The 24,647-nt window shown below is 35.3% G+C and overlaps 1 protein-coding gene across 1 annotated transcript in view; it reads left to right on the top strand.

The window, feature by feature from the left end:
- Nucleotides 1-24,647, top strand: part of LOC113100656 (integrin alpha-L-like) — a 49,235-nt gene that overhangs the window by 3,256 nt on the left and 21,332 nt on the right. Inside the window, exons 8-15 of the mRNA XM_026265278.1 lie at nt 3,885-4,035; nt 4,701-4,836; nt 4,943-5,016; nt 8,554-8,695; nt 8,781-8,923; nt 12,815-12,961; nt 13,158-13,352; nt 18,024-18,154. Coding sequence (XP_026121063.1) covers nt 3,885-4,035; nt 4,701-4,836; nt 4,943-5,016; nt 8,554-8,695; nt 8,781-8,923; nt 12,815-12,961; nt 13,158-13,352; nt 18,024-18,154 — 1,119 coding nt within the window. The remainder of the gene's footprint in view (nt 1-3,884; nt 4,036-4,700; nt 4,837-4,942; nt 5,017-8,553; nt 8,696-8,780; nt 8,924-12,814; nt 12,962-13,157; nt 13,353-18,023; nt 18,155-24,647) is intronic.

The raw sequence follows: 24,647 nt of genomic DNA, 5'->3' as shown, positions 1-24,647 counted from the left end.
TATAATGACTATTTCATCTATAGCAAAAAGCTGTCCAAAAATGAAAGATGAAGTGAATATTTGAATGAAATGTTTGTCTAATAGCCTAAAGAAGGATCTGGTCGTCCTGTAAGTGTAGCAGCAGTTACATGGCCTTTGGCTTTCTTTCAGGTATTTGTAATAACACGTAATTTACATCAATGGGTTATTTTGTCTTAGCCTACATTATGTATTTTAACAGTGTTCTTAACCAATCTTTATTGCCTCATAGTTTTTTACAATGCATTTTAAGTAATTTTAAAGGTCTTTTTTAAATAACCAAATAAAAAAGATCTTAATACTTATTTGTAAATTATTATTCGAAATAAGAAAACCATGGTTAATTTGCAGTTACCATGGCTACCAGAACGATGATTTTTGGTGTTATTCCCATTAAAACCATGGCTAATTTTGAAGGGGAAGTCGTGGCCTAATGGTTAGAGAGTCTGACTCGCAATCGAAGAGTTGTGAATTAGAGTCTCGGGCCGGCAGGGTGGGGGGAGTGTATGTACAGTGCTATCTCCACTCTCAATAACACGACTAAGGTGCCCTTGAGCAAGGCACAGAAGCCCCAACTGCTTCCTGGATGCCGCAGCATAAATTATGCTCACTGCTACGTGTGTGTGTGTGCGTGCGTGCGTGCGTGCGCACTTTGGATGGGTTAAATGAAGAGCACGAATTCTGAGTATGGGTCATCATACTTGGCTGTATGTCATGTCATTTTCACTTTAAATTTCGTAAAGTAAGTCAGAGAGAATATAAGATGCGTTGGTGATGTTGGAATTTATTTCTGACATTAAAACATGTTATTAATATGGTAAATGGACTGCATTTATATAGCGCTTTCAACAGACCACAAGGCCATGCAAAGCGCTTTGCAATTTGCCTCACATTCACCCATTCATACACTGACTGCGGTGTCTGGCATTCAAGGCACGTCCAGCTCGTCGGGAGCAGCTGGGGTTAGGTATCTTGCTCAAGGACACCTCCACACTTGGTCAGGTGGAGCCGGGGATTGAACCACCAACGTTCCAGTTTGTAGACAACCTACATAAACCACTGAGGCACTGCCGCCCCCAAAAAATACCAACAGCCACAAAAGTTTCACAGGATTATGATTTTTTTTGTGATGCACCGGCTAAATTTTTACATTTAACAAATGATTTACAGTTTATTTTAATAAATATAAAACATTTAAAAGGTGTGCTTGTGCATTTACTTTTGCATTAGCACATTTCGTACACAATGGTATTTCAAAGTGCTTTACATAAAAGAAAGTAAAATAATAATGAAGAAAAATAATAACAAGAATAAAACAAGCAATTTTAAAACTTTTAAAATTATTAAAATATTTACTTATTTAAAATGAATTTAAAACAGAAAATGATTTTACATAAAAAAAAAAATTAGTTTGGACATTGCACAGTGCTCATTCAATAAATGCACAGCTAAACAGATGGGTTTTGAGTCTAGATTTAAATGTGACTAGTGTTTTAGCACATCTGATCTCTTCTGGAAGCTGATTCCAACTGCGGGCGGCATAGTAACTAAAGGAGGACTCCCCTTGTTTTGTGTGAACCTTTAGTATTTCTAACTGACTTGATCCTAATGATCTGAGTGCTCTGTTAGGTTTATATTCAATGAATATATCTGCAATATATTTCGGTCCTAGGTCATTTAGTGACTTATATACGAGTAAAAGTACTTTAAAATCAATCCTAAATGTGACTGAAAGCCAGTGTAAGAACCTGAGGACTGGTGTGATATGCTCAGATTTTCTGGTTCTAGTCAGAATCCTGGCAGTAGTGTTCTGGATGAGCTGCAGCTGTCTAATGGTCTTTTTGGGAAGGCCAGTGAGGAGCCCATTACAATAGTCCACCCTGCTGGTGATAAAGGCATGAAAAAGTTTCTCCAAGTCTTGACTGGAAACAAAACATCTAATCTCTGCAATGTTTTTTAAATGATAGTATGCTGATTTAGTTACTGCTTTGACATGACTACTGAAACTAAGGTCTGTCTCCAGAATCACACCAAGATTCCTGACTTGATTTTTAGTTGTATGACCCCTAGATTTAAGGTATGCATTCACCTTGAACACTTCATCTTTGTTTCCAAATGCAATGACTTCAGTTTTTTCCTTGTTTAACTGAAGATAGTTCTGACACATCCAACTATTAATTTCATCAATGCATTGGCAGAGGGAGTCAATGGGGCTGTAGTCATTTGGAGATAAGGCTAGGTAAATCTGGGTATCATCAGCATAGCTGTGATAGGCAATTTGGTTCTTTCTCATTATTTGACTTAGTGGGATCATATACAGGCTAAACAAGAGCGGTGTAAGAAAAGAAGAGTCTGCAGAAATGCTTGGTGTTAAAGATATAGCCTCCGTAAATAGTACACTTGTGTTCTCATTTATACATCTCCTTCTGACAGAGACCTATCTAGATTCAGTGGTAGCAGAGATCAGTATATCAAAGAAAATACAGAAGTGATCAGATGCTACGTCCTTAGTAACAATGGATCACAGCAAAATCCCCATTGTTAAATTAACACTCTGAGTGTGGACAGTGTTAAAAGTAACACTGAAGCAGAGTTCAATTCAATTAAATTCAATAAATGTATTGCCACGTCAACAAGTTGATAGGAATTTGTCTTGGTACAACTCTCATACGTAAATAACCCAAAAGACAAACATCAAGACAAAAAACAGACAATGTTCACCAACAATACCCAGCAACCGTTAATAAAGTGCTGCTAGCAGTCAGTGCAGGTTCAGATGTCTGATAGCCAGAGGGTAAGTGCTGTCTCTGAAACGTGATGTAGAAGTCTTGATACTCCTATATCTTCTTCCTGATGGGAGGAGATTAAAGACATGATGAGCAGGGTGAGAGTGGTCCCCTATGATTTTTTTTAGCCTTTCTGATTATTCTGGTGGAGAAAAGTGAAGAAAGTGAATGGAGACAACAGCCTATAAGAGTTGAAGTTAATGAGATAATTAAGAAGTTAATTGAGTTATGATTGACCATTATTGAAGACACCTGATGTTAACAAGCATAATCACCAAACGAGAAAAATCACAATTTGTGTGTCACCATTATAGTGGTCAGTGTTTGCTTTAGTTGGGATCTTAATTTGGGGTTGAATTAAGACAGAGGAGGATCAAACATCTCCACAAACAGCTTCATCAGCTTCACTCATTAGATTGACTTTATTTATGTCAGACATCTAGAGAAGCTCTTATTGAGAATTAACAGAGGTTTAAATGTTGATATTTGATATCACCATTGTAGTGATCAGTGTTTGGTTTAGTTGGGATCTTGGTCCTCATACTTCTTGTGTTAGCTGGTCTCTGGCTGTTGTAACTGTGTGTTATAAAGCACTGTTATTGTGGCAGAGAGCATGGAGCTCAGGTGTTTGCATCATGCTGCTAATGGTGACAATATTATAGCAAAATAAGATATTAGTGTTTTGTTGCAGCTTTATTTATTTTCTTGGATAGAAATGTTGTAGAATTTAATTTTTTTACAAAAAAATATATTTTTTTGATTGTCACCGTTGTTGTGATGCATATCCACATATGCCTTTTTTTTTGGAGCAATTGGGATGGTGCCCCCTGGGAGTTGGTGTGCTACAAAAATTGTGTACTCTGCGTGTAGGGAGCAGTGGTCCTGGGGGCTGGGGGAGTTCTCTGGGTTCAGGCTGAATTCTGAGCTCAGATGGCATGCCACATATACTTCTGATTTTATCAGTCAGATTATATGAAATTGTGAAGTGTGAACGTAATCTCCTAGAAACAACCGAAGCAAATTGACACTGAGGCTGAAATCTGTTCATATGTTATGATTTATGATTTATTATGTCATCAGAAAGAATCTGCTGAATAGAGTGTCGTCTGGAGCCGATCCCAATGCTCAGAAAGCTCTGGTGATCATCACAGATGGAGACCCCAGTGATAACGATGATGATAATGTCCTCAAGAAATGTGATGAGCAGAATATCCTCCGTTACATCATCGGGGTGTGTTTCTTTGTCCTTTTATGTCTCTTTTCAGCTTTTTACAGAGTGTGTTCTGTACTACTGTACTACTGTAAGTCAGCCATTGGTAGTTTGAATTGTTAACAGACACTGTGACTCTGAGAAACTTTCACAACATTCATCTGGTTAGAGCAGTTGGAGAGATTTCTGACTCAACCAATCACATGAGTTTAGGGTGGGACTATCTGTTTGACCGTCCAATGACAGATGAGTAGAATGTTCAAAAAGCTTGTCTGGAAACAGTCTTTATTTGTGCAATTTTCTAAAAATAGTAAATATATAATCATTTTATTAAAAAAAATATGTGTGTATATATATATATATATATATATATATATATATATATATATATATATATATATATATATATATATATATATATATATATATTAATACAGAAAGGACACACTTCAGCTTTAAGTGAGATATACAACATGTTGTATTTAATCACAGATTAGATTACTATCCTGTATGTCACATCATTGAGTGGAAAACACTTTTTACATGTCATCAAGTGCACAGAGGAAAACAAAGATTTCAGTTTGTCATTTATTTTAATAAATATTTCAGATATCATGCTTTTTTGAGTTCACATTTTTATTAAAAGTGTTTTTTCACAGTCAGATGTAATGACTACTGTTTTTCAGGTTGGAAACGTTGATTTAACTGGACTCACTCAGCTGGCATCAGAACCAAAACAGAACAACACCTTCTACATTAAAGACTACAGTGGACTCGAAGGACTTCTTGACAACCTGCAAAAAAAGATCTACAATATTGAAGGTAAAATGTACATGTACAGAAAATGGACCATAAATAGAAGTTTTAAACAGAAGTAGCAGTTGAAGAACCCACAGATGATTGTAAGAGTTTTCCTTCTGTGTTTCAGGGTCAAAGGATGCTCAAGGCAGAGACAGACAGAAAGAGTTATCACAGAGTGGATTCAGTGTCGTCTACCAGCAGGTGAGAGATAAGAATGACATAAAGTAACAAATAATTATTTAAATTTTTTATAAGGAACAATAAGTTTCATTCCATAAAACAAGTTCATGCAGTTTGTGCACTTGTAGTGAATTTAAGCTCAAAAAGGAAATCTATATAAATAATTACAATTAATTATGATTAATTACAATTATTTATATGTGCTGCCAGTAGTAACTGTAGCAGAATTAAATTGCCATCAACTAATCTGTTCATCCAGTGAACCCTTAGCTCAGTTTTATATTAACTCTAAGAAAGGATATTTCCGTGGCCACAGAAAACACTTTCATACAGTATTAATGCACCAGAGCATGTAACAAAATCAGAATTGTAAAGGGACATTGATTTGTAAGCCAGAATTTTATTAACTAAAAAGTAATGCAAACTAGTCAAAAAACTAAAACAAAACATACATACATAAAATCACTCATACAGGGGAAAGGGAAAAATGAGATTTGATGGATGATACCATCAGGAAAACCAGAGAATGAAGCTATGAAAAGAGTCAGTTAACCACCTGAGTAAAACCATCAGAGTTAATAACGGGGTCTATAGCTTATACTAAACCTCTGTTTCATTTATTTAAATGTATGACTCTTGCATTTCCTTGGCTTCGAATGAGCATCTGGATGCAAATCATGATGGTTTGGAGGTTCGGTGCTGTAGGAGTCGCAATCATGTTCTTCCGGTTTTGAAGACTGATGAATTCCAAAGGTGTCCTGACTCGGTGGTGATTAGGAGTTTCTTCCAAATGGAAAGTGACAAGAGCTAAAAGAGACATCAGCTGAGATCCTAGGATCTTTGGTGAATGGAAAGTCGAGGCATGAGGTCTGGCACAGACTTAGTCATTAAAGAGAGTTCTAGCTCATCCTCCTCATCCCCTTATGATCTAAAAGAAATGCAGACTGAAGGCGGGTCACTGAGGTGAGGGCTTTGAGGTCTGAGAAGGTTTACGCCTCTCAGGATGGGCTTGTCCAATGAGAAAGGTTAAAATTCCAAGCGGGAGGTTGGAACTAATGATGAGTTTTACAACCCTTTGTGTGAAATAATGGAAATTTGCAAAATTGAACTCAAGTGGGGGTTCAAGAGAAGAATCTTAAAGATTCTTAGAACACTAATACTGTATATTACCTATGTACCAACATTTAATATACACTATCATTTAGATCATCAGAAGACGAATTCACAGATACTAAACATTATTTGTGCATTGTGTTCCTGTAGCTCAATTGGTAGAGCATTGCCATTTCAAGAGCAAGGTTGGGTGTTCGATTCCCTGGGAACACATGATAGGTAAAAATTGATAGTGTGAATGCACTGTAAGTTGCTTTGGATAAAAGCGTCTGCTAAATGCTTAAGTTTAAATGTAAACATGGTACGATTACATATAGGTAAATTACATTAACAAGTGGTTCTATCATAAGCATGCATAAAACAGTTTACAAGACAAAAAGACAGTATACAAGAACAGTAACAACATACACAATGACCTGAAGTATATGTGTGTTCATTCAAAGAAAGGTTTTTCTATGAATTAATTAGAGAAGAGTGCATTTTTATATCAGTATGTTTCAGAGAGAACTGAGTAGAAGGAAGATTCTCTCCACATACTTATAGGTCGTAAAAGTCACGTGGTCTGGCTGAGGTGTCATGGTTGCCATGGTAACCAGGGGTCAGTCGAAGACATCCTGGCACCTAGTATGTTTAGAGGGGTCTGTAATCATTTGTTAATCAAATTAAACATTGATTTGTTAAACCAAATTAAAAATGGTTCGTCTGATTGCTGCAAAGTCTTCTTAAGCCCTATGAAAATAGTGTCGCTACTTGGTGTAAAATCTGGGACCTGAAGTAAAACCAGAGCACCACAGATCCAGTTTATTTGGTGCTAAACATAAAAAAAATATCTGGATATCTGCTATCCTTATTTTATGTTGTTCAGTAGACGACAGTATGCACCTTCCAATATGTTTGCCAACCACCATTATGGAAATACTGACACTCAAAAGTGCATGCATGATGCTTGAGAAGTCATGAGGTCCATTCTAGCATATCTCACACACGTTCGAGCTGCTGTATTTAATGTTTTTAATGTGCACTTTAGTAACAAATAACCTGAAAGTCATTTATTAACTGTTTTCTTTTATCCGCTTTTATCTGATATGTGGCTGTCACAATGCGTTATGTTGTGTCTTGCTTTGAACTTGCAAGCAAGTGAACCTTATAAAATATAAAATACATTTATATCAGTATCCCATATTCATAATTGTGATCACAGTCTGTTTAAAATGTCTACCATTGTAACATGTTTACATCTACCAGTGTATATATATATATATATATATATATATATATATATATATATATATATATATATATATATATATATATATATATATATATACAAAACCCGTTTCCAAAAAAGTTGTAAACTGTACTGTACAAATTGTGAGTAAAAAAAAAAATAATAGAATAATTTACAAATCTATTAAACTTATATTTTATTCACAATAGAATATAGATAGCATGTCAAATGTTGAAAGTGAGACATTTTTGAAATTTCATGCCAAATATTGAAACATGATTGGGTATAAAAAGAGCCTCTCAGAGTGGCAGTGTCTCTCAGAAGTCAAGATGGGCAGAGGATCACCAATTCCTCCAATGCTGCAGCGGTAAATAGTGGAGCAATATCAGAAAGGAGTTTCTCAGAGAAATAATTGCAAAGAGTTTGAAGTTATCATCATCTACACTTTTGATGATACACTTTTCTCAGAAAATAAAGGACATAATTGTACCTTTAGGGGTACAATAACTTGTCACTGGGGCTGTACCCTCAAGGGTAAAGCTTTTGTACCCTTGGACCTTGTACCTTAAGAGTCCAATTTTGTACCTTTAAACACACACGCTGAATTAAAATCAGAATTTACTAAATCCTTTTCATTTTAAAAACAATGTCTAGCTGTAACATGGAAATGATCATCTACTGAGTGAGTGTAATTTGCCTGAAAACCCATTTCATCTCCTGGTTTCAGTATAGTCCTTTTTTATCAGCCTTGACACCCAATAATAAAAAAATGTCATTAATAACTCACCCTCATGTTGTTTCAAACCCGTGAGACCTCTGTACATCTTCTGAACACAGTTTAAGATATTTTAGATTTAGTCCGAGAGCTCTCAGTCCCTCCATTGAAGCTGTGTACGGTCTACTGTCCATGTCCAGAAAGAGAAGAAAAACATCATCAAAGTAGTCAATGTGACATCAGAGGGTCCGTTAGAATTTGTTAAAGCATCGAATATACATTTTAGTCCAAAAATAGCAAAAACTACCACTTTATTCAGCATTGTCTTCTCTTCCGTGTCTGTTGTGAGAGAGAGTTCAAATCAAAGCGGTTTGTCATATACAGTTCGCCCTGATTAAGAAATGCCTGTTAGTGACTGTCTCTCAGCTGGCAGGAAGAGTTTTTTTTTTTTTTTTTATCATTCCCCGTTATTGTGTGTAATATGTCAGTGCTGAGACTGCAGTGTTTGTTTCAGGACTCTGTGATCGTGGGTTCGGTCGGAGTGAATGACTGGTGTGGAGCTCTGTATGAAGTGACAGGATCAGGATCTGAATTCAGACAGACAGAGATCATTGATCCGGCTGTAAATAAAGACTCGTACATGGGTATGTTGGGGTTCTTGTTTGTTCTTGTGTGATGTGTGATGTAAAGAGTGTGTGTGTGTGTTTTAATGATGCTGATGGTGTTCAGGTTACTCTACTGTGCTGGGAATGAGACGCGGCGTCTCTCTTCTGTTCTCTGGAGCACCACGGGCCGAACACAGGGGTCTGGTGACCCTCTTCACCAAGAATAAAAGCACATGGACAGTGATGAGCAACATCAATGGAGAACAAGTCAGTGAAAAACCCTCAGACACAACATTATCTCTCTCCACCAGTGAGATCAGGGGCTCCCAAACCATCAGACCCTTCAAAAACACACACCTTAAATCATTAAATCTTTATTCAACTATACCGTTAAAATACAATTTTCAGTTCCATCAAAGCAAACATCTTTACTTTTGTTGTTGTGTAATAAAGTAATATTTTATTGGTCTGTGTTTGGAAGATCAGGACTGGAACTCGTCTCCTTCACTCCGTTCTCTTTCTCTGTGCTGTCGTTCTCACCGACTCCGTTTTCTTTAGTATTCACGTTCATCAGAGGAGAGTCTTCAGCCGCAGTTACATTTTCATCCTCTTGAACGAACTCTTCAGGGCGATTTCGTAAAAAAAATCTGCACTACAGACACAAAACACACACTGTTAAAACTGATTATCTATATTTATTCAATAAAATTGTGTCAAAACTTTACAAGCAATATTATTAATTAAATGTAACACATTTTAATTAAGTAGAAATAATCATTAAAAATTAGTAGAATAGCATGAAAAAATTTAGTAAAATTTACACAAAAATATTGATTTCATTGGACAAAAATCAAACAAACAAAAAAACCCTATGCTAAAGAATACTATGTTATGCATGCCAGGCCAGTAGTTGGCGATCATGAAACATTATATGCATGCACATGACATCAGCCTTTTTAGAAATTCACATTTGTGTTGCTTACATAAATATGATAAAGGCATCATGTTCAAAAGGTTGTAATGCCCCCAAAACAGTTATTGAAGACACCTAAAGTTCACAAACCGAATCACTGAATGAAATAATAATAATAATAATTTGCTTACCATTGTAGTGGTCAGTGTTTGCTTTAGTTGGACTCTTGACCCTTAAAATTTTGAATAGCTTTTATTTGGTTGCTAGTTGTGATACAGCAGCTAGATAAGCCAAGAAGGAAATGCGACCAGGTGGTCTTATTTGTTTTTACATCATCATTTGGTCTGAGTTGGGTCTGTCTTATCAATAACATGTGTCCTGTGATTGAACAATATAAGCTCTGGTGTTATCAGCATTATCAGAGAAATTCTTAGAAGCACCTCTGATCATTTTTTGGTTGCTAGTTGTGATACAGCAGCTAGACAAGCCAAGAAGAAAATGAGATCAGGTGGTGTTATTTGTTTTTGCATCATCATTTGATCTGGGTTTCTGAGTTGGGTGTGTCTTATCAATGACAGACGCCTCTGGTTGTACAATATAAGCTTAGGTGTTTTCAGCATTATCTGAGAAATTCTTAGAAGCACCTCTGATCTAAACCTTGTTAAAAAAAAAAAAAAAAAGTTTTTTTCATTTAGACACACAGACATCAAGAAACAACCTGAGAACCTCAACAATGGTGACCATCAAAAAGCATGTTACACTGCATTCTGGGTGCCACCAATCAAAACTCATTTTATGGCTCCCATCATGCTTTGCGGCATGAATAAATAATGAGCAACAATTCTATAGTAGCTTGTTTTGTGATTCTTACAGTTCGTCTGAATATGCTGTTTGTCACCATTCTTGAGATTCATACGCTGGTTCTTGATGTGACTGTGTGTCAAAAGAAAGTTCCCCTTTCTCTGTTTTAAACACAATTCTCAAACTCTGGTTTACACTGAAAATTCCACTTTTTTTGCTGAATCACAGGGCTGCCATAATGAATGTTATCTTGTCTCAGAGATGAGACTCTGAATGAGTTCAGATATTCAGGAAAAACAAAGATTATGTAGTAGCATGACCAACACTACCTGATCATCTTTATTCTTTGTTTATCTAGCTGTTATAACTGAGTTATAACAGCAATGCAAAATGTAATGTTAAAACATCAAGGGTCAAGAACACAACTAAAGCAAACACTGACCACTGTAATGGTAACCAATAATTTACCCTTTGATTCTGTTCGTGAACATTAGGTGTCTTCAATAACTCTGTTTGGGGGGCCTTAAGACACAGCCTTTTGAACATGATGCCTGTATCATATCTATGTAAGCAACAAAAATGTGAATTTGTAAAAAGGCTGACGTCATGTGCATGCATATAATCTTTCATGATCGCCAACTACTGGCCTGGCATGCATAACATAGTATTCTTTAGCATAGTGTTTTTTTGTTTGTTTGTTTTTTGTCCAATTAAATCAATATTTTTATGTACATTTTACTTAATTTTTTCATGTTATTCTACTAATTTTTTATGATTATTTCTACTTAATTAAAATGTTTTAAATTTAATTAATAATATTGCTTGTAAAATTTTGACACAATTTTACTGAATAAATATAGGGAAACACTTTTTACAGTGTAGAGAATCACTTTTTACAGTGTAGTTGGCGATCATGACATCAGCTTTACAAATTCACTTTTTTATTGCTTACATAAATATGATACAGGCATCATGTTCAAAAGGCTGTCTTAAGGCCCCCAAAACAGAGTTATTAAAGACACCTAAAGTTCACAAACAGAATCAAAGGGTAAACTATTGGTTACCATTATAGTGGTCAGTGTTTGCTTTAGTTGTGTTCTTGACCCTTGATGTTTTAATATTATGTTTTGCATTGCTGTTGTAACTCAGTTGTAACAGCTAGACAAGCTAAGAAAAAAAAAAGATGATCAGGTAGTGTTGGTTATGCTTTTATATAATCTTTGTTTTATCTGGATATCTGAACTCTTTCAGAGTCTGATCTCTGAGTTACATTAATATTCATTATAGCAGTGCTGTGATTCAGTAATAAAAGGCCTCGAGTTTTCAGTGTAATATAGAGTTTAAGAATTCTGACTGAGAGAGGAGAACTTTCTTTTGACACACAGTCACATCAAGAACCAGCGTATGAATCTCAAGAATGGTGACAAACAGCATATTCAGACGAACTGTAAGAAACACAAAACAAGCTACTATAGAATTGTTGCTCATAATTTATTCATGCCGCAAAGCATGATGGGAGCCATAAATTAGTTTTGATTGGTGGCACCCAGAATGCAGTGTAATACTGAATTTCTCAGATAATGCTGAAAACACCTAAGCTTATATTGTACAACCAGAGGCGTCTGTCATTGATAAGACACACCCAACTCAGAAACCCAGATCAAATGATGATGCAAAAACAAATAACACCACCTGATCTCATTTTCTTCTTGGCTTGTCTAGCTGCTGTATCACAACTAGCAACCAAAAAAAAGGTTTAAAACTGTAAGGGTCGAGAGTCCAACTAAAGCAAACACTGACCACTACAATGGTGAGGAAATTAATTATTTTTTCTACAGTGATTCTGTTTGTGAACTTTAGGTGTCTTCAATAACTGTTTTGGGGGCATTACAACCTTTTGAACATGATGCCTTTAAAAAAGCTGATGTCATGTGCATGCATATAATGTTTTTGAAGGGTGTTTCATGATCGCCAACTACTGGCCTGGCATGCATAACATAGTATTCTTTAGCATAGTGTTTTTTTTTTTTTTGTCCAATGAAATCAAAATTTTTGTGTAAATTTTACTTAATTGTTTCATGTTACTCTACTCATTTTGCATGATTATTTCTAATTAATTAAAATGTGTTAAATGTAATTAATAATATTGCTTGTAATATTTTGACACAATTTTATTGAGTAAATATAGAGAATACATTTTTACAGTGCACACACACACACACACACATACACACACAGACAGTATTTCACCAGAGACACAAACAAACAATTTTTACTCCTAATTTTACTTCTAAAAAAACATCTTCAGTTTTTAACCAGTATAATGTGACGTTATGTTTATGAAGCACAAGAACATGTTTTCATATTTCTTCTATAAAAATCAGGCTATAAAAGCATGTGCTAGAATGCAGTTTCTCTTCATTTTAATTGATTTCCGGCATCAGATTGGCTCATATTTCGGAGCGTCTCTGAGTGTGTTGGATGTGGACTCTGATGGAGACTCAGATTTCCTGCTGGTCGGAGCTCCATTATTTTACCAGTCTCAACCGAAGGCTGAAGGGAGGCTGTACGTCTACACTTTATCAGAACAGGTACGCACAGATTCATGACTATTATTGCGATCTTCATGAACAAGCTTCTGCCTGTAACTGGAAGGCTGCTAGTTGTCACCATTGTGTTACTCCATTGGGATTGCTGTTGTAATGGATTCCTATGACATGAAAGTTGTGGAAATTGTTCTGGTGCTGATCATGTGCTGATGAAGAAATATGCTGTTCTCTTTTTCAGAACTATTTTCAGAAGACACTGAATGTGAGCCAGTCAAGCACAGGTAGATTTGCTGCATCCGTGGCTTCACTAAAGGACCTGAATGGAGACAGTCTGTCAGATGTGGCAGTCGGGGCACCGCTGGAGGATGAAGGAGTCGTCTACATCTACCTGGGTGATGGGACGCATGGCATAAACCCTGAATACATTCCTCAGGTGAGAGTTTGCTGTGCTTCCATCAATCCCAAACATTGTGTTTGTGCTCACGTTTAACCCAGAAACCCAGACAAGCTGAAAGTTCACAGTTTATTGCTTAAGACTATTTTCCACTAACGGTCGTAAATAACAATTAATAACCACCCTGAGGACTAGAGATGATAAGTGTGACTCAGGCACACCTGTTAATTTAAAGCCCAAAGTATACTTCAGTTCTGATGTGAATTCTTAGTGCATTCATCAAGTTAAGTCACCTTCATTTGAATAGAACCTTTTACAATATAGATTGTGTCAAAGCAGCCTGACAGAGATAAACAGGAAAAAAAGCAGTTATGGAAGCTATGGTGAAAGTTCAGATTCTGCTGTAGAGCAGCTCTAAAAAGACAATTGTATATTTTTTCAGATCAAGTCGGTTCAGAGTATGTTCAGTTCAGATCATTAACAGTGTAAAATTCATACATTTGAAATGAAATCCTTTCAGCTATAAGCAGTTCTACAGAAGGCAGCGATGTCATTATTTAGAGTCAGTGAAGTGTTGAGTCAATTCAGTTTAATACCAGTGTCTATGTTGCAAGTTGTGACTCAGCTGTAAAGCAGTTCTACAGAAGACAATACCCACTGGACAAAGTTATGTCCCAGTGGACGTCTTTTTATGTCTTTACAGACATTGAAAAGACTTCCACCGAGGAGCCAGAATGAACGTTTTTATGACGTCTTTTTTTTTTTACATGTTCTGTACGTCCGATTTAGACATTCAAAGAACCTCCTTACAAGGTTAAAAGCTAGTTCAAAAGTGGTCAGTTGACATATTTTCAACACCATTAAAAGTTCATTTAGGCACCATTTATAGTTTCTGGACCAAATCAACACTCTCAGGATGCATTAGATTTAGACTCATGTTATTTCAAGGTAATTTCCAGACACTGTGTTTAAAAATAAGCATGATTGTTAAATTTCGAGTGTGTCTGCCTCCCGAACAATGTTAGGTAGGTTATTCCAGAGTTTAGGCACCAAATAGGAAATGGATCTGCCGCCCGCAGTTGATTTTGATATTCTAGGTATTATCAAATTGCCTGAGTTTTGAGAACGTAGCGGACGTAGAGGAGTATAATGTAAAAGGAGCTCATTCAAATACTGAGGTGCTAAACCATTCAGGGCTTTATAAGTAATAAGCAATATTTTAAAATCTATACGATGTTTGATAGGGAGCCAGTGCAGTGTGGACAGGACCGGGCTAATATGGTCATACTTCCTGGTTCTAGTAAGAACTCTTGCTGCTGCATTTTGGACTAGCTGTAGTTTGTTTAGTAAGTATGTAAGTAGTAAGTAAATTAATAGAGCGCTTTTCACAGATTCAATCACAAAGTGCTTTACAAGGTACAACCACATTAATACACAAATAAAATTAAAACAAATAAAAAGTCCAAAGTAAACTTAAGCCCAATCAACTAAAAGCCTGTTTAAATAACGGTGTCTTGAGTTGCCTTTTAAAGAAATCAAAAGAATCAGCCACACGGAGGAATAAAGGCAAGGCCTCAAAGGACATATCTCCCTGGGTTTTACATTGAGTCTTTGGGACAATTAAAAGACTTTGGCCTGCTGATCGAAGGGAACGACCTGGGGAGTATGTGCATAGCAAGTCAGTGATGTATTGTGGGGCCTGACCATTTAAAGCTCTAAAAGTCAAAACTAATATTTTAAAATCAATGTGAAATTTGATAGGTAGCCAGTGTTTATTAAGTGTGCAGAACAACCACCCAATAAAGCATTACAATAATCTACCTTAAGGTCATAAACACATGGATTAACATTAAATTACTACATAGGTTGTAATTTAGATATATTTTTGAGATGGAAAATTAAGTTTATAAATGCTAGAAACATGGCTTTCTAAAGAAAGACTGCTATCAAATAACACACCTAGGTTCTCTAATTGATAACGAACAATTGACAGAGCAGTCATCAAGTCTTAGACAGCATTCTATGTTATTACATGCAAAGTTATTAAGTCCTATAATTAACACCTGTTTTTTATTCAGAATTTAGCAGTAAGAAATTACTCTTCATCCAGTATTTTATATCCAGTATTTTATATCGAACTATGCATTCTCTAGTTTTTCAAATTGGTATTTTTCACTGGGCTGTGAAGAAATATAGAGCTGAATGTCATCAGCATAACACTGAAAGCTAACACCATGTTTCCTGATGATATCTCCCAAGGGTAACATATAAAGCGTGAAGAGTAGTGGCCCTAGTACTGAGCCTAACTTAACTCAAACCGTTTGAGTAAACAGATTGCCTTGATTTAAACCCTGTAAGTTTTAAAACGTTGCATTCAAGTAATTAAGTGATTAACTAAGTGCTGATTGATTGAGAATTAGTGATGAACAGCTGCTGTTAACAAACAGAATCACTGAAGAAAAGAGAAACACAAGAACTACTACAACTGACTTCAGACACAGCCTTAGATGAAATCAACTGAAATAAAATACATGAAATCTCTCAAGATCTGATTAAACAACCCACAAACAGCATCACCAGCTCCACTTATTAATAACCAGACTGACTTTATTTCTGTCAGACGTCTACAGAAGATCTTATTGAGAATGAACTAAGGTTTAGATGTTGATTTATTGTTTCATTTGAAGTAACCATGTTAGAGATCAGTGTCTGCTTTAGTTGGGCTCTTGACCCTTGATTTCTGTCTTAGTCTTTTCTCTGGCTGTTATAACCGTGTGTTTCTAAAACACATTTGTTGTTACTGAATAGCCCAGAAGAAATATCATCAGGTGTTAACCTGTACCTAGGTATAGGTTGTTATTAAGTTCAGAGTACTCATAACTGTTAGTTTTTTCAACTTAAATGGTTTAAGGCAATCGGTTTTCTCAAATAGTTTGAGTTAACATAACTTGTCAGGTTTGAGTGAGGCTGTGTATGAAGTCAGCTGTGGTTCCTTTCTCTCTTTTCTTCTCTAATTCTGTTTGTTAACAGCAGGTGTTCATCACTAAAGCTCAATTATCACTCAATTAATAACTTAATTGCAATGTATATCTTCTTTCAGTGAACTCAACTGAATTAAGTTCAGAGTACTCATAACTGTTAGTTTTTTCAACTTAAACGGTTTAAGGCAATCGGTTTCCTCAAACGGTTTGAATTAACATAACTTAAGGATATCGGTTTACTCAAACGGTTTGAGTTAAGTTAACTTGTCGGGTTTTACAGTGCACTTGTAATCGATATGATACCTCTTCATTCACTGCTACGAGAAGATGGCAGTCGTATAATATGATTTAAACCATGCTAATTCACTGCCATTAATGCCAACAAAGTTTTCTAGTCTATGCAAAAGAATTTTGTGGTCAATAGTGTAAAATGCAGAGCTAAGATCCAATAGCACTAATAGAGATACAACCACGATCAAATGATAGGAGAGTTATCTCAGTACTATGATACGGTCTGAATCCTGACTGGAAATCCTCACATATAATTTTTTTTTCTCTAAGAAGGAATATAATTGTGAGGATGCTACCTTTTCTAGTATCTTGGACAGAAAAGGGAGATTTTAGATTGGTCTATAATTAACTAGTTTTTTGGGGTATAGTTGTGTTTTTTGATGAGAGGCTTAATAACAGCCAATTTGAAGGTTTTGGGGACATAATGACAATGAGGAATTAATAATAGTCAGAAGAGGACCTATGACTTCTGGAAGCACCTGTTTTAGGAGCTTAGATGGTATAGGGTCTAACATACATGTTGTTGGTTTAGATGATTTAACAAGTTTATACAATTCTTCCTCTCCTATAGTAGAGAATGAGTGGAACTGTTCCTCAGGGGGTCTATAGTGCACTGTCTGATGTGATACTGTAGCTGACGGCTGAATGGTTTCAATTTTATCTCTAATAGTATCGATTTTAGAAGTAAAGTAGTTCATAAAGTCATTATTGATGTGCTGTTGGGAAATGTCTTGTTGATGCTTTATTTTTCATTAATTTAGCCACTGTATTGAATAAATACATTAGGTTATGTTTGTTTGTCTTCTAAAAGAGATGAAAAGTAATCAGATCTTGCAGTTTTTTCTCTTTGTTTGTTGTCCATCTTTTTTCTTCCACACCTTTTCCTTCCACTCAACTTTCTGTTAACATGCTTGGATACAGCACTCTGTGAACAGCCAGCTTCTTTGGCAAATTAATTTTTGTGGCTTACCCTCCTTGTGAAGGTTTGATTGTCTCATTGATTGTCTTCTGGACAACTCTAATATTCTGATTTGTTGAGAGAGTGAATTGGTGGGTTTTTGTTAAATGTGAGCCAAAAACATCAGAATTAAAAAAAACTAAGACTTAAACTACTTTAGTCTGTGTGCACTGAATTTATTTAACACACAAGTGATGTGAAATAAATTAACTTTTCCATGACATTCTAATTTGTTTTACTTGTCATTCTAATTTATTGAGATGCACTTGTATATTTATATAAACTGAAGTATAATTTTGGATTAAGTCTGAATGCTCTCTCTCTCTTTCTCTCACCCTCTCTCTCTATCTCTCTCTCTCTCTCTATCTCTCTCTCTCTCTCTCTATCTCTCTCTCTCTCTCTCTCTCTCTCTCTCTATATATATATATATATATATATATATGTGTGTGTGTGTTTGTGTGTGTGTGTGTGTGTGTTTAGCGGATCCCAGCGCGGTCAGTTCTGCCTGGTCTGCAGCAGTTTGGACTATCTCTGTTTGGTCAGATGGACATGAACAATGATAATCTTACAGATGTCATGATTGGAGCACAAGGAGGGATCGTCCTGCTCAAGTATGTAATTCTTTAGTTTGGAGAATAAACTTGAAGTGCAAAACCTACTAGGTGCCAAACTATGACATTTGTCACATTTATAGTGTTCCTGTAGCTCAACTGGTAGAGCACTGCGCTAGCAAGCAAGCAAGCGCAAGGTTGGGGGTTCGATTCCCCGGGAACACTTGATATGTAAAAATTGATAGCCTGAATGCACTGTAAGTCGCTTTGGATAAAACGTCTGCTAAATGCATAAATAAATAATAATAATCACACTTAACTAGACAAAAAAAGTTTGTCACTTTTATTTCGATAGTCCACTTTAGATATTCTACTAACTATAAGTAACTTTGTAACTACATGTCAACTAATTCTCATTCATTTGCAACTACCATCTATGCATCTACTAACTTTCAAAGTAGACTGTTAGGGTAGGTTAAGGGCTATTGTAAGGGGTAGGTCTAGTGTTAGAATAAATTGACAATAAATTGACAAAGAAAGTGTTAGAAGATATTAAGCAGACATTCTTCTAATACTCTACTTACTGCTTGTTGACATGTAGTTGCAAAGTTACTTACTGTTAGTAGAATGTCTAAAATGGACAGTATACACTACAGTATATTCAGCAATCAAAAAAAAAAGGCAAATGTATAATCGAGAGTGAAAACACAAATATGTCCAAACCAACAGTCCAAACAGAATGAGCTGTAGCATGATCTGTACACCAAAAAAGGCCCAATGCTGTAGACATGCCAAGCCACATCTTGAATGCCACAGAACCCAAATGAGTACAAAACTCCAAGACCCCACATGGAAAATGGGAACAACCAATGAGGGTGCCACTAAATCATAACGCAACATGTAAAAACATGGTATAAGTCATTATAATCAGTAATAATGTCCCCACTGCACTGTACAAAGTGATTCTCTATATTTACTCAATAAAATTGTGACAACAGATTACAAGCAATATTATTAATTAAATTTAACACATTAGAATTAATTATAATTAACCATTCAAAATGAGTAGAATAAAATGAAAAAAATAAAGTAAAATTTACACAAAAAATATTGATTTCATTGGACAAAAAAACAAACAAACAAAAAACATTATGCCAAAGAATACTATGTTATGCATGCAAGGCCAGTAGTTGGCGATCATGAAACATTATATGCATGCACATGACATCAGCCTTTTTACAAATTCACATTTTTGTTGCTTACATAAATATGATACAGGCATCATGTTCAAAAGGCTGTATCTTAAGGCCCCCAAAACAGAGTTATTGAAGACACCTAAAGTTCACAAACAGAATCAAAGGGTAAATTGTTGGTTACCATTATAGTGGTCAGTGTTTGCTTTAGTTGTGTTCTTGACCCTTGATGTTTTACTATTACATTTTGCATTGCTGTTTGTAACTCAGCTTTCAACCATTAATTTACCACTCTTATTTTTATTTTTTTTAAAGTATTTTACCGGAAATTCTACCATGCAAATTAACTCCACTCCCACTGCTTCAAACAGTTCGAGTTTAAAAGCTAGCATTCCTACGATGTTAGTACTATGAACTTATTCCATTTGAGTCCACTGAGAAGGAATGTTTCTTAATATAAAAATGCAAACACTTAATGTGTAGTAGTAAAGAAACTAAATGCATGACTTTAACTTAAATCACTGCAGTTAATTGTCAGCTATAGCACACATGTATGTGCTGAAATACTTAACACAGAGATCACCACTGTATCAACGTCTTTATATAACGCAGCAGAAAATCAGAAATTGTGGCACATCATTGACTGAAGCACAGCCTCTACTCTCCAGCACAATGGTGAACAACATAACTGCATTAAATTAACAGATCTCTCTTGTGAAAACACATTAATACAGTTGAGTTCAGTATTTTCTCTCATTATCAGTGTATGACTTTGCATAAATTTTTTTCTATGGATGTTCACAAATATTTTAGTTAAATTTTTTTTTTTTCATTTGCTAAAACTGACTTTTACATTTAACAGTATATTACTGTTTTTCCTTGACTTAACGGCAACAAACTGTAGAAAAACACTTTTTTTGTTGGCAACCATTAATTTACGGCAACAAACTGTAGAAAAACAGTTATTTACTGACAGCAGGGGTGGCAGCAGGGGTGCCAGTAAATACTGTTAATTTACAGCTTTCAACCATTAATTTACCACTCTTATTTTTATTTTTTTTACAGTATTTTACCGGAAATTCTACCATGCAAATTAACTCCACTCCCACTGCTTCAAACAGTTTGAGATTAAAAACTAGCATTCCTACGATGTTAGTACTATGAACTTATTCCATTTGAGTCCACTGAGAAGGAATGTTTCTTAATATAAAAATGCAAACACTTAATGTGTAGTAGTAAAGAAACTAAATTCATGACTTTAACTTAAATCACTGCAGTTAATTGTCAGCTATAGCACACATGTATGTGCTGAAATACTTAACACAGAGATCACCACTGTATCAACGTCTTTATATAACGCAGCAGAAAATCAGAAATTGTGTCACATCATTGACTGAAGCACAGGCTCTACTCTCCAGCACAATGGTGAACAACATAACTGCATTAAATTAACAGATCTCTCTTGTGAAAACACATTAATACAGTTGAGTTCAGTATTTTCTCTCATTATCAGTGTATGAATTTGCATACATTTTTTTCTATGGATGTTCACAAATATTTTAGTAAAAAAAAAAATTTTTTATTTGGTAAAACTGACTTTTACATTTAACAGTATATTACTGTTTTTCCTTGACTTAACGGCAACAAACTGTAGAAAAACACTTTTTTTTGTTGGCAACCATTAATTTACGGCAACAAACTGTAGAAAAACAATTATTTACTGACAGCAGGGGTGGCAGCAGGGGTGCCAGTAAATACTGTTTTTCTACAGTTTGTTTCCTGTAAATTAATTACAGTTTATTACTGTTAAATTATGTTCATGCTGTTTTTTCTTCATATTAAATTTTTAACCCTTTAAACCCCACAACAAAATCCTCAGTTTTAAATGAAGACTTAATAATGTGTGCACACTACAGAGTGTTTGAGTAACACTGAATTAGTGAAGTTAATGAGATAATTATGTGATTAATTGATGATTGAGCATGAGTGATGAACACCTGCTATTAACAAACAGAATTACTAAAGGAAAGAGAAAAACAAGGAATACAACTGACTTGAGCCACTGCCTTAGATGAAATCAACTGAAATAAAATAATTCATAAAATCTCTCAAGATCTGATTAAACAACTCATAAAACAGCTTCACCAGATTCACATTACTAACCAGACTGACTTTATTTCTGTCAGATGTCTACAGAAGATCTAATTGAGAGTTAAATAGGTTTAGGTGTTTTTTTTCACTACCATGATGGAGATCAGTTTACTTTAGTTGGGCTCTTGAACGTGACTTTAAAACAACTATGTTTTTTTTTTTTTACATGTTGTAACTATGTATTTTTGGAACCTGTTATAGCGGGAAAAAAAAACTGGTATTGCTATTCATAGACTGACAACAACAAACACTCTATTCTTTCTGATCCAATCCCGTGTCCCTTCTCTTATTGAATATTGACACTACAGCAAAATAAGAAACACTGCTGAGCCTTAAGTTATGAAAAACTGTTAAAAAATTTCACTCATAAAAAAAAACCTGTGCTGATATTTAGACAGAAACATCAATAATCAGTGTATGAATCACAACAATGGTGACAATCCACAAAATAAATAAACAGATAGGTTCTGAACTTCACAAAACATGCTACTAAAACTTAAGACAAAAGCAAAATTATAAGCACATAAGAATTCAAGAAAATAAGTGAACAAATCAGCATCATTATTTATTCATGCCGCAATGCATGCTGGGAGTCATGGATGAGTTTTATCCTGTGCTGGTACCCAGCATGCTTTGCATCATAAACCTTTTGATTATCACCATTGTTGAGATTCATATGCTGATTGTTGATGTCTCTCTTTTAGTGTGGAGGACACCGCTGCCTTTTTTTGCTGCCAACAACAAAAAAAAAAAATTTGCAATTCACTCAAATATTGCAACACCAAACCAATATTTGACTACTATAGTAACACTTTAAGTCATTCTCACAGATCATGCCTAACAGAAACCGCCATAATCACTTGATTATCAAAATTGACATTGCAGTAACAGATGTGCCATAAAGATACAAATACAGCAATGAAACAAAATTTAAAGTACTAAGGTCACGGGTCAGGAGCCCAACTAAAGCAAACACTGATCTCTGCAATGGTGATGCTAAAATAAACTAACATTATCATCTACATCTCTGTAATTCTCAATAAGATCTTTTGATCTCTGATCTGAAAGAAATAAAGTCAGTCTGGTTAGTAATGAGTGAAATTGGTAAAACTGTTTGTTGATTGTATACATCTTCGGTTGATTTCGTTTTAAGCTGTGGCTGAAGTCAGTTGCAGTTGTTGTGTGTGTCTTGTTTCTTTTTTCTTCAGTGATTCTAATGGTTAACAGCAGCTGTTGATCAGTGTCTGAATTCACTCCTTAGTTTTCATTCTCTCTATCAGGTGGACTATATTAGTAAACTCATGTAGGGAATAGTGAATGAGGGTGTAGGGTGTGATTTGAAACACAGCCACTGAGTGTTGACCTTGAACTAATTTACGATATATAGCAGCAGGCTACCTTCTCGAAAATGATAAATATTACCCAGAATGCACTGTTTTAATTAAAAACAGTATGTTACTGTCGAAATTTGGCCGTTTTTTTACAGCAATTTTTAACAGTGTAGTTTGTGACTTGGAAGGAATGACTTGGTTCCTCCTCTGGTGAAATCAGCTGCTGAGTTCATGGGTGGAACAAAAACATGGCAGGTATTTTACTTTCTGACCCCTGGACTTTACACCCCTGTCTGTATTATATCTGCTTGTTTTACACTCGTTAGCCACCAGGTGGTATTGTGTGTAAATTAAGTTTCCAGAAATTAACCCTTTTGTGAACCACTTGACTGAAAATCTTAATGCTTCATGAGGCTTCATCTTGCCATCATTACCCACAGCATTAGGGTTAGGAGTCAAACTCTCTAACCACTACCCATCAATAAATGTTTAATGTTCTAGGAATGTTTTCAGTGGCAAGGTTTATTTCAGTTTCCAGAATGTTCTGCTAAAAGGTAGGATAACATTCTCAAAAACATTCTAATAAAGCTTCCCATCACACTAGATGTGGACTGACATTGCTCAGAAGTCAGATGTTGGTTGAAAGTGAAAACCCAACCACTGTTTGGTGTCAAACTCTAGCATAAATACTCCTAAAACAGTATTACCAACTTCACTTATTATAAACAAGATTTATTTCTGTCATACATGTAAAAAAAATCTTATTGAGATTAACAGAGGTGTTGATGGTTTATTGAAAATCTTAGTTTAGTTTGAAGTCACCATTATGGTGATCAGCACTTAGGCAGTATGAGTCTTTTCATTGTCACTAGTGATGTGTCATTTGTAAACAAATCATTCTTTTTGAATGAATCTTTTGGGTGAACGTATCATTCTCATTCACGTAATCCACTGACTCATATTTCTCGTTCAGTGAAGTTTCTCTCTCCACAGCAGTGTGGTGCTATAAGCAGTGTATGCGCAGCTCGGTGAACCGGGTAACTGAACCATTTGATCCTGTCAAAGAATTATACTCAACATCGAGCCAATAGCCTTCGAGTATGAGGTGTGACAGAGTATGTGATTTGTTGAATGTAGTGAACGAATACACCCTTCAATTAACGAGTTTCATATGAGTCTGAACTAGATCTAAAGATCGTTCGTGAATGAAATGACTGAACTGATCCACATGTCGTTTTTGAATTAAATGAACTGGTACATAGTTTATCTTGTTCGTGAACTAAATGAATGAGAGTAAACCGGTTTAGTCTGCCATTTAGCACGTCAATCTCGCAAAATACAATGCAGTGCACATACACTTGTTTTGATATTTAGCAACCCCACGTTTAATCCCCGATTTATGAATGTGAATATATAATATACAAACTGTCTGACCAAACAATTTAAATGCTAATTAGGCAAGAAAACCTTGTGCTTTTTTTCATCTGAACAACTTAATTAGACTTTATATATTGAATGTGATTATCAGTTCAGCCAGATCAGTTTTTATAACAAGTGAATATGTTCATTGACTTAAGACATAGCACATAATACACTCTTTTTTGCCACCTGTTGGCTTATTTTGTTTAATACGAAGAAATGGTCACTGAACGAATCAGTGAACGATTCTGAAAGAATCATTTTGGTGAACGAACTGAAAATGAACGAATCTCTAGAAAGAATCATCATTTCTACCACTAATTGTCACTGATCATGTAACTGCTTTAACTATGTGGCAATGAGAGAAAAATGTTGTCAGGTGACTTTTGTTATTTGCTGATATTAAGTTTTCCCTCATGTAACATTCTGATCAGCTGGCTTTATCAGGAGTCTAATATA

This window comes from Carassius auratus, unplaced genomic scaffold (assembly GCF_003368295.1).
Source record: "Carassius auratus strain Wakin unplaced genomic scaffold, ASM336829v1 scaf_tig00217322, whole genome shotgun sequence".
Classification (NCBI taxonomy): Eukaryota; Metazoa; Chordata; class Actinopteri; order Cypriniformes; family Cyprinidae; genus Carassius; species Carassius auratus.
Note: the sequence above shows the minus strand (reverse complement) of the source record. Positions and strands in the feature narration are given on the sequence as shown.